At 39.3% G+C, this 10927-nt stretch overlaps 1 protein-coding gene across 1 annotated transcript; it reads right to left on the bottom strand.

Annotated features, from left to right (window-relative positions):
• Positions 1 to 314: 314 nt before the first annotated feature.
• LOC140511807 (RNA binding motif protein, X-linked-like-1) lies at positions 315 to 2867 on the bottom strand. The gene has a single exon (XM_072621028.1). The coding sequence runs from the start codon at positions 2630 to 2632 to the stop codon at positions 1448 to 1450; it is 1185 nt and encodes a 394-aa protein (XP_072477129.1). The 5' UTR covers positions 2633 to 2867; the 3' UTR covers positions 315 to 1447.
• Positions 2868 to 10927: the final 8060 nt, after the last annotated feature.

The following is a 10927-nucleotide window of genomic DNA, read 5'->3' as shown; positions in this document are numbered from 1 at the left end:
TTCAAATTTTCTCGCCATCAAACCACCCACCCACTCCCCCCTCCCACCACTCCCACCTCCCACACCAGGACAGTTATCCCCTACCCCCTTATCCCCTCCTTCACTTCCATTTTCCTGTAGGGTAAGGCAGAATTCTATATCCCATCTTATTACCTAGTTGCATGTAAAAACAATTTTTAACATACATTTTTTAATGCTTTGAGTTCCACAGTCTTGCCCCCTCCCTCTTCCCCCCTTAATGAGAAGCCAACCAATCTGATAAAGGTTATACATGTGTAGCCAGGCAAAACATTTCCATAACAGTTGTGTTGTGAAAGACTAACTATATTTCCCTCTATCCTGTCCCATGCACGCATATATACATACACACACAGACACACACACACACACACATATATGTATATGTATATATTCCTTCCAACTATCCTAATACTGAGAAAGGTCTCATGAGATACAAATATCATCTTTCCATGTAGGAATATAAACAGTTCAACTTCAATAAGTTCCTTATGGTTTCTCTTTCCTGTTGACCTTTCCACGCTTCTCTTGATTTTTGTATTTTAAAGTCAAATTTTCTATTCAGCTCCTGTCTTTTCAATAAGAATGCTTGGAAGTTGTCTATATGAAGTTCCATTTTTTCCCCCTGAAGTATTATACTCAATATTGCTGAGTAGGTGATTCTTGGTTTTAATCCTATCTCCTCTGACCTCTTCAATACCATATCCCTTTGATCTCTTAAAGTAAAAGTTGCTAAATCTTGTGTTATCCTCATTGTGTTTCCACAATACTTGAACTATTTCCTTCTTGCTGCTTGTAGTGTTTTGTCATTCTAACCTGGGAACTCTGGAACTTAGCTAAAATATTTCTAGGAGTTTGCATTTTTGGATCTTTTTTAGGAAGTGGTTGGTGTATTCTTTCCATTTCTATTTTATCCTCTGGTTCTAGAATATCAGGGCAGTTTTCCTAGAAAATTTCTAGAAATAGGATATCTAGGCCCTTTTTTTGATAATGGCTCTGTCAGATACTCCAAAAATTTTAAAATTATCTCTCCCAAATCCATTTTCCAGATCAGTTGTATTTCCATTTAACCCATTCTGCTTTTTTCTTTTTTTCTTTTTCCTTTATTTATTTTTTTTTTTTTTAGCTTTTCAGGGAAACTTTTACTTTGGAACTTAAAATACTGGTACACAGAGCTCAAATTTCACACATTTAACATCTGTTTTTGGAAAGAAATAAACAAACCTGAACTGAAATGAAACATTGCTTTAACTTGTTCTTCACAAAAGCATAAAAATCATGAAAGGAAACTTAACAGGCAATAAAAAACAAAAAGGAAAAACACTTTTGCTTCCTTTTTAGTAGTCCTTTGGCAGTAAAGACAGAACAAGTTCCATTTGCTTTGTTTTGTTGAAAGGGGATTCTGGTCCAAAAACTGAAGTTCTTCCTTTTAGTATCTGCTTCTGCCTCTTCCTCTATCTGACCGGCTGCCTCCACGGCCACCTCTTGGTGCTCTGCGGCTTGAGCTGCTGTATGAATCACGCGGAGGAGGGTATACCCTATCCATAGAGGGAGGAAGGCCTCTCTCTTGTCGGCCCACACGATCTCCTCGACCACTCGAGTAGATGTCGCTCCGGCTGCTGGAATAGCTTTCTCTGCTTCCCCCGTATCTATCTCTGCTGTAATCATCGTAGCGACTGCTGCCCCCGTAAGATGGTTGGGGCCCCCGAGCGGGGGGCGCGCTCCGGGAGTTGCCGTAGCTCTCGTAGGAATCTCTATAAAAGCCTCCACTGGGGTGGTCCGCATAGTCCCTGTCCCGACCCCCGTAGCCGTCCCGATCGCTGTAGCCTCTGGACGGATAGTCATCACGCGAGCTGGAATGACCATAGTCACGGTAGGCGTAGTCCCTCGGAGGTGGAGCGTAGTCGCGGTTGTCTCTTGAACTCGGGTAATCTCTGCTGGAATAGCTATCTTTGGTGTTGTACCCATCATCCCTCGGGGACATGTACACGTCTCTTCTGGAGGGCATCGGGTCTCTTCGTGGCGGGCCTCCATAGCTGTCTCTCCCACGTGATGCAGGGGCCCTTCCTCCCATACCAGTGCTGCTGCGCACAGGCCCCGAAGGGAGCGATCTTTTAGGGGGTGGACCCCCGCCACTGCGTGGGGGTGGGCCCCTCTTTACCGGAAGAGGTCCCCGGGAAGACCCCATATTGAAGTTCAGAGAGTATCCGCTGTCGTCCAGGTGTCCGCCACGTGAGGGGGGCGCCCAGGTTCCCCCACCGCTTCCTCCTCTTCCTCTTCCTCGGAGCCCTCGAGGAGGGCCTCTGCTTCTGGGCGGAGGGGGCGGCCCCCGCCTGCCGCCGCTCTCGAAGGTGGGTTTGGTGGCCTGTTCCACTTTGATTGACTTTCCATCCAGGAGCTTCCCGTTCATGTCTCTGGCCGCATCCTTTGCATCGGCAGGGCTTTCGAAAGTGATGAAAGCAAAGCCTCTGGATTTACTGGTTTCCCGGTCTTTCATTAGGAGCACTTCCACTATCCGCCCATATTTACCAAAGACGGCTTCCAGGGCCTTCTCGTTCGTCTCTGTATTGAGTCCACCGACGAACAGCTTCCCAGGACGATCTGCTTCGACCATTCTGATTCTGTTATGTTTGACAGGGCACGAAGGGGCAAGTGAGGGAGCTCGGCTCTATGGCTGCTTCGGGCTTCACCCGCTCCTGCTTCCCGTTGCCACCACGACGCGCTCTAGGCGGGCCTTTGTACGCATGCGTTCTAGCCGCCCTCGGTCTCCAAGGCCCCCAAGCTGCCTAGACGACGGAACGGGACAGATGCAACTACGCAAAGAGAACGAACAAAGGGCCCGGCGAACTTTATGCAGCCGGGAACGAGGCTGCAGGACCCGGATGAAAGCGTTGCAAGGGAGTAAAGGGCGGAACCAACCACTTACAGACCCGCCTCTTGGCCCAGGCCCCGCCCCGCCGCCCAATCACGTTTGGCCTGGGGCCGAGTTTGAATCCCATCCCCCCACCACACCCCCGCCCACTTACTCCAAGCCTTAGCCACCGCCCCGCCCCCACCCCCATTCTGCTTTTTAACGAATTCTCCTCCTTGCTGTGCGGGTCTCTTGCCACTTGGCTTTTAAAGCTGGCGTTTTCCTCGGCCTTCCGGGGGGTTTCCTTAAGCAAGCTGATGACTTGTTTTCCATGATTTTCTCTCATTTCTCCGCCCAGTATTTCCAAAATTCTCTATGAGCTCTAGCTTCTACTGCACCATCTTTGCTCCCCAGATACATTTACAGGTTTTATAAAACTTTTAAAGACTACTTCCAGTGCTACCTCAAGTGTTAGGGAAGCAATGAAAAGGCGTCCTCTTGCCTCATGTCTTCTGTGACACCAAGAATGGGCTTGTTATTGAAAACATGGAGAGTCCAAACAGAGAAAGGACTCTCCATGCAGTGTCCTTAATGAATATTATTCAGTTTTTGAATAAAATATTAGCAAGGCAATCAGAAATATTTCTCAGAGATTATTCACTATGACCAGGCTGGATTTAAATACCATAAATGTAGAGCTGTTTCAGTATTAGTAAAACTAAACCTAATTAGTCATGTTGAAAACAAAGCTGTAAAATTTTGAGATTATATCCATTGATGCAGCAAAAGCTTTTCATAAAATATGATGTTTAAAACATTAGAAAGCACAGATTTCTTTTACATGATAAGAAATATCTGTCTAAAATCAAGTTAGCATGATCTGTGATGGTGAAAATTTGGAGACCTTTCCTACAAGATCAAGGGGAAAGAAAGTATGTCCATCATCACCATTACTATGTAATATACTCCTAGAAATGCTATTTTAATATCACAAGAAAAATCAATCATTGGAATGATCAATTATTAATAGTAATTAGTCATAAAGTGACAAAATCATTATTTTTAAAGGCATCATAATTACTTCAGGCTAGAAAGTCAGTATATACACATACATATGTATATACATGTATATAAACCCATATACATACATATATATTTATAGGAATATGTACACAGACATTTTTTATGCCTAGGGGAATTGTTTTACTTCTTTTTTCACCGATGAATCAGTGGTTTGATGTGAGAAGAAAATGAAGATTTTTTTTTTTAGTACAGAAGTCAATCTCATTAATTTTGTTTAATTATTTTACTTTGTTGTAGGAGACGTCTCACCAATGTTGCAAAATATTAAAAAACACAAAGAATTAGAAACTGGGATGATACCCATCAAATGAGAAACTGCTTAATAATTTATGTAGTTTTATAGTTAGTTAATAAGAAGTTAGTAGTGTTAGTAATATATGGATGTGAAGGCATATTGCAGTGCTAAGGGAATTGATGGAGGATATTTCAGAGAAAATTGAGAAGATTTTTAGTAACTGAGGAAGAGTGAAGTGAGTGGAATGAAAATAATAATTTATACATAACAAAGTCATTGGAAAGACAAACTTTGAAAGATTTAGGAAGTCTGTGTGTGTGTGTGTGTGTGTGTGTGTGTGTGTATCTGTCTATCACAATTATTTGAAATTCCTTGACTCTATAAAGGGGCACAGGTGGCCCGTGAGCTCCTGCTTTGAGTACACATAGACCTCTGAATCACTATAAATCTAGGGTTGTTTTTGGAAGCCTCACATGTAACGGAAGGATGCCTCAGGAACTTCGTCATGATCAATAGAATGTATCTATTGAGGAAAAAGTAAATTCCTTGAGGGAAGGTATTTTTTGCAGTTATCTTTAGCTCTCCACTCTTTAGCATAAAGCTTGAACACATAGTAGGCATGTAATAAATATTTGGTAAATTGAATTGAGTGAGAAAATTTCTAAAGGATAATCAGTTTTCTTTTGAAGTTTGCTTATATAGGAATGGAGAAATATGTGCCAGCTACAGCAAATAAATGATAGCTTTAGAAATAAAATGTTTTCTTAGAGATTGTCTGGCACAAACCTTTTACTGTATATATAAGAAAAATGTGACCCAAGAGGTCTTATAGCTAGTAAGTAGCAAAACAAGTACTAAAATTAGTACTCCTCTTTCCACCAAAGTATCTTTCTATTATACAGTAATGACTCCCACTAGGAAAAGGCTACTGGTGATCATTTAAAAACCTTATAATGAATGACAAGTAAAGAGGTAGAGGTGTAAAGAACTACAACATACATACTCAATAACTGATTTAACATACATTCTAATGATCAATGAAGCACTTACAAAAATTGAAAAACCATTCACTTTGGTATTATAGACAAATATAATCTTAGCTGCTTAATGCCTAACTTTGAAGAGGCAAATGAATAATTTCAGAGTTACAGAAGTGAATTATTGGCCTATTATGGATCTTCCCCTGGTCAATTTTTCCCAGAGAGGAAGAAGCTGTAAAATAACTGCTATTACTGTTTGTTTTTGATTGTTACCAATAGGAATTAAAACAAACCCAAATCCTTTGTTTTTCTTAGACAATTAAAGAGGATCAAAATGTAAAGTGAATGTATTTTCAAGTTATAATAAAATCATTTGAAACATTTTATAATCACCTCTGGGAACCAAGTTCAGTTTCTGATAGAGAATAAAAGGCCAGCTTTGAGAGCAACATTGGTTAATCTTAGTGCAATCAAACTAGCTTAAGAACTAAAACTAGATTATTTTTTTTTGTCAGTGTTTCCAAAGATCTCATTCCTGCTCCTTTCCCCATGTGATCAGGAAGCAAAACTGTGTTAAAAGCAGGCAGTACTATATTCCCAGGCAGGGCATAGTATAAAGGGTCATGAATTCATTTTGTCTAGGCATCCTACACTGAGTTATACACTCCTGTTGTACAAGAACTGTGTCATATATTCCGTTATTTAGTAATATAAAGATAATGGAGCCAAACTACCTGTTTATTTTCTGGGTAGAGCTAGTTACAAAGGTAATTTTGTGAGAGAACTGAGAAAGAACTGGTGGGGGTGAAATTTTTCTTCTGTGCTTGGGGTATTCCACCAATAACTTGTTGGGATCATGCAAGGTAACAAAGATCATCACTTAGGATGCCGAGTTGGATTGTTATTATTTTTCCCTTTAATGAAGCACAACTACCATACAAATCACCGTCAACTACTGTGCCAAGATAAACCATGAAATGGTTTGCCCTTTGGGGGATATATAATCTTGGGGTTGGGGGGAACTAGTTGCAGGACATGAATATAAGATAGGAGAAAGGAGATGTGGTTAATGAGGGAAAAATTGACCAATTGCCAGACAAGACTTCGTAACCATAGCAATCAGCACCTCAGGAAATGACTAAGGTGTAACCTGGTGACTACTGCTACAGGCATTGTAGCTCCTGTCTCCTAGAGGGCCACAGTTTCTAAGTCATGAAGTCAAGAAGATTCATTTTTCTGATTTCAATCCTGACCTCAGACACTTACTAGTCATGTGACCCTGGGCAAGTCACTTAACTCTGTTTGCCTCAGTTTTTTTTTTTTTTAATTTGTAAAATGAGTTGGAGTAGGAAATGGCAAACCATGCTGGTATCTTTGCCAAGAAAACCCCAAATGGGGTCACGAAGAGTCATACATGGCTGAAACATCTGAACAACAATAACATCCTCTGGGAACACCTTAGAAAATCAATGTAATTCATGTTGCATACAAGTCAATTGTTCTGACAGCTGCTTAACTATGATGCTCACTGGAAAGGGAAAGTGAGTACACTGGGGAAAAGAAAAACACACATACAAACACATACAAAAGTGAGGTATTGCAGAATAGGAAACAAATCCACAAAGTAATTTAATCAATTGTTTTTTGCTAGGAAAAAAGTTATCCATCTTTCTTTTTAGAGAAGTGTGTGAATGTGTGCGTGTGTGACTTGTTACATTAAATTATAATTTTCTTTCTCTTTTAAGGTAAGGTTATCGGACCTGTACCTGTGATTTTATTGGCAAAGTGAGTTCTCTGAAATAAAAACTCTTTCCACTGATGAGTATTAGCACCTTCTCTGAAACTTATAGTCTTGTAGCTGTTAAGTTTTTGATGAGAGGTTATATGTCTTCTTCATCAGCACATGAGGTAGTGTATGTCAAAGGGAGAACATTTATATAAGTCTTTCTTATTGCAATGTTAACAACTTATTGACTATGACATACCATCTCTATTTCATTTTTTTAAATATACGAAGTACAAAGTAGTTCTATTAGTTTATATATCAGTGCTAATGCTTTACAGATTACAAAATACATTATACACATCATCTCAGTTCATAATGTAGAAACCCCTGGCAAGAGATTGGCCTGAAGACTCACTGGGATTTCCAGTTATTAGTGTTTGGGAGCTAACATGAGGTCAGCCCTTGGACAGCGTAGGACAGTTTTTATTTTCATGTTGGGAGGAGAACTAATAAAGAAGAAGGAACACAGTTATGGAACATCCAGGGCAGTAGCTACTGCCTGTCACCTTTGTGTGATGAATCTCTATAAGACTATGAGAAATGACCTATATCTAGATGCACAAGCTAGGAGGTGTGTGTGTGTGTGTGTGTGTGTGTGTGTGTGTGTGTGTGCGTGTGTGTGCGTGCATCTGTGTTTTATCATGGATACTGGCCCCCAATAGTAGCAGTACTGAGAAACCAGCCAACTGAATGGATAGAAGAGTCCTTACTCATACTTATTTTCATGCTTTCTCAAATTTATTTTATAACAGATTACATTTTCTTATTATTTCTTATTTTAAAAAAATATTTGTCAGCCCTGTCCTGTGTTATTGGGATCCCTTCATTTGCAACATGAAAGAAACAGGAATCTTTCCTAGTTCTAGAGCATGGGTGGGGAGCCTGTGGCCTGGGAGGCAGCTTCACATGTAGTCTTTAACTCTCAAAAGGCAGAGAGGGCCACATATGGCTGCTAGGCCACAGGATCCCCAACCCTACCGTAGACTGTGAGCTCCACTGTCCTCTGTTGTTACAGCTTTGCTTTCTTAATGGGGGCATAAGCATGAGTAATTTTCTGACTACCCTTCCAAGAGCAGAATTCCTAACAATGAAGCTTCCATTTTAAATCTACCTCATAGACAACACATAAGATCACCTTAACAACCATGAATGATTAGTGTTATAATAATTATCTCCACCTTACTGACAAGAAAACTTAGCTAATTTGTGTGTGTTGTCCAAGGTAAAATTACTCATATGTGTTGAATCTGATTTTGTACCTAAGTCTTTGAACTTTATAACTAGCATTCTTTCCATTGCATCTTATGTGATCCAATATATATTATTTGTATTGTGCAAGTTAGAAAAACAGGAATTGTAAGCTGTCAACCAACATTTATTAAACACCTATTGTATTCCAGGCACTAACCTAAGCACTAGGGATTGAACTGCAAAAAAAAAAAATATCTTCCTCTAAGGAGCTCACATTTTAATGGCAGAGACAACATACTAACATTCATGTCCAAATAAGATAAAAGCAGGATAAATTGGAGATGATCTTAAGATGATTAGCACTTATTTACAAAATTATGTAAAGAAAGAATGATTTAGTTATTTTTTTCTCTCAGTGTCCTGAAATGGAGTTTCTTCTCTTCCCATCTTTTTCATTTACTTTGTCAAAGGAAAAAATGACTAAGATATTCATCATTGCAGTGGTAACAGGATGCAGTCAGTGAGTTAGTAAGTCTACATCCAATTATTAAGTAGTACAGTATCAGTGTATATGCTGAGAACTGGAAATGCAAAGGGAGACAAAAAAAAAATCCCTGTTCACAAATGAGTTCACATTCTAATAGAAGAGACACATTAGAAAAACAGCTAGGAACATAACAGTATATGTGAAAAGTCAGTGAAAGCTGAAGGGACTGAGAAAGGCTTCCTGAAGAAGGTGATTTTGAGCTGGGCTCTAAAGGAAGCTGGCAGGACAGAAAGTGAAGGTGAGAGGGAAGAGTATTGCAGGCATGTGAGACAAGAGATATGAAGGCATGAAGTTGGGGGCTGTAGTGTCATATTCAAGGAAATGTAAGTAAGCAAATGTTGCTAGGTCATAAAATATGAAGAGTAGAGAAGACTGGACAGGTAGGAAGGGGTTGGGTTGTGGAGAATTTTAAATGGCAAAAAGAAGACGTCATATTTTATTCTAGTGGTGACTGGGTGCCAGTGTAATTCACTGAGCAGGTGGCTGATATGATCGGAACCACAGTTAGGTAAAATCTCAATGGCAAGTGGATTTATAATGACCAGTCTGGAAGTCTGAGAAATACTCACATGGTTCTATAAACTAATTAACTTGGTGGTAAACTTCAACAACGCAGATTACAAACCATCTATGCCAATTCATTCTGTGATGCTTTTTTTTTTTTTTGCATTCTTTTCAAAGACTCATTCCCTAGCTTTAGACCATCTTGCCATTGATATTAAAGTTTTCACTTTTGCCTTTCCTAGACTTAGGTCTAGGAGGTCAATTCCTTGAATTTCTGATCTCATTTAAATCTGCTTCTTAAAGTCCTGTCCCTTTTCCCTAAAACACTTCCTCAATTAAAATATTAGCATCAGGACACTCTGAGGGAGAGAGAGAAATTGACTTCTACAGGTGAAGTCAATCTATTACCATCACCTGACTTCATATTCCGATGAGGGCAACCAGGACTCTGAGTCCAAGAATCTCAAGTATAGTAATGTCCCTTCCTGCCCCCTTCCCAGACCACCAGACCTGCTTCTAATCTCATCTTCATAGCCATCATTGAGAATAGTGATCCCTATGGAAAAAGAACTTATCTTTGTTACTGCCATCAACACCAGTCACAGACCAATTGCCAGAGAAGGGTTGATTAACTTTAGCAATCAGCATCTCTGGAAATGACTCCTGGTAAGGTGTGACCTGGCAGCTACTGCTACAGGCATTGGAGCTCCTGTCTCCTAGAGGGCCACAGTTTCTAAAACCCAGAAAAGGAGCATCTCACCATAAAAGCCCTTGACTACATCAAAATGACTCAGCGTCAGAAACATAAATGAACTAGTCAATGGAAATTACATTAAAGAAAATACATTACCAAATACTTTGTGGCTTAAGCACCATGGGGCCTTTCCACCTGACACAGCTGAAACCTCCTATCATGTTGTCTCCTTCATTAGAATGTGAACTCCATTAGAACAGGGATGCTTTAGGCTTTTTTTATTTTTTCCCTAATATTTTAGCACAATACATTATATATAATTTTTTAATAACCAATGCTTTTTCATTCATTCATCTATTAATTAATTCATTTATTCTCTCATCAGTATAGGAGCCAATTTATAGTGAATCTTTTGTCACCTATCATGTTATATACCATTTAGATCTTTATCTAGTCTATCTACAAAATATTTTACCCTCATTAACCACATCTCCTTTCTCCTATCTTAAACAAGACAGTACTGAAAGAGAAGGTTCTCATTTAACTATTTTCAGGAGAAGTTACACAAGAATGGAAAATTCCTTTCCGAATTTAGAGGAATAAGTGTAGGGGGAAGAAGGAAGACATTTTTGGCCTTTGTAATCTGTATATCACACACTTCTAGAAAATTATTAGGAAAAAAGGCTAACAATATTTAAACATCTGTCAACATTTATTAGATATCTACACTTGTGTCTATCACTGTTCTAAGTGCTAGAGAAATAAAGACAAAAATGAAGCAGTCCCTGGCTTAAATAAATTTACAAATGAAAAAGCTTGTAAAAAAATAAAGAATTTGGATTTTTAATATTTCTTTTTCCCCCTTTTCTTCTTAAAGCTTTATTGATTCCTTTTGTTTTAATGTCAGTTATTTCTGGTTATTCAGTCTCCTCTTGCAACAAGAAGAACAACAAAGAATTGGTTTAAAACCAATGAATACATTGATTCTATCTTATTTTATACATCTCTATCACTCCAACAAAGAGTCAGAGATGCATT

This window comes from Notamacropus eugenii, chromosome 6 (assembly GCF_028372415.1).
Source record: "Notamacropus eugenii isolate mMacEug1 chromosome 6, mMacEug1.pri_v2, whole genome shotgun sequence".
In the NCBI taxonomy this organism is placed as follows: domain Eukaryota; kingdom Metazoa; phylum Chordata; class Mammalia; order Diprotodontia; family Macropodidae; genus Notamacropus; species Notamacropus eugenii.
Note: the sequence above shows the minus strand (reverse complement) of the source record. Positions and strands in the feature narration are given on the sequence as shown.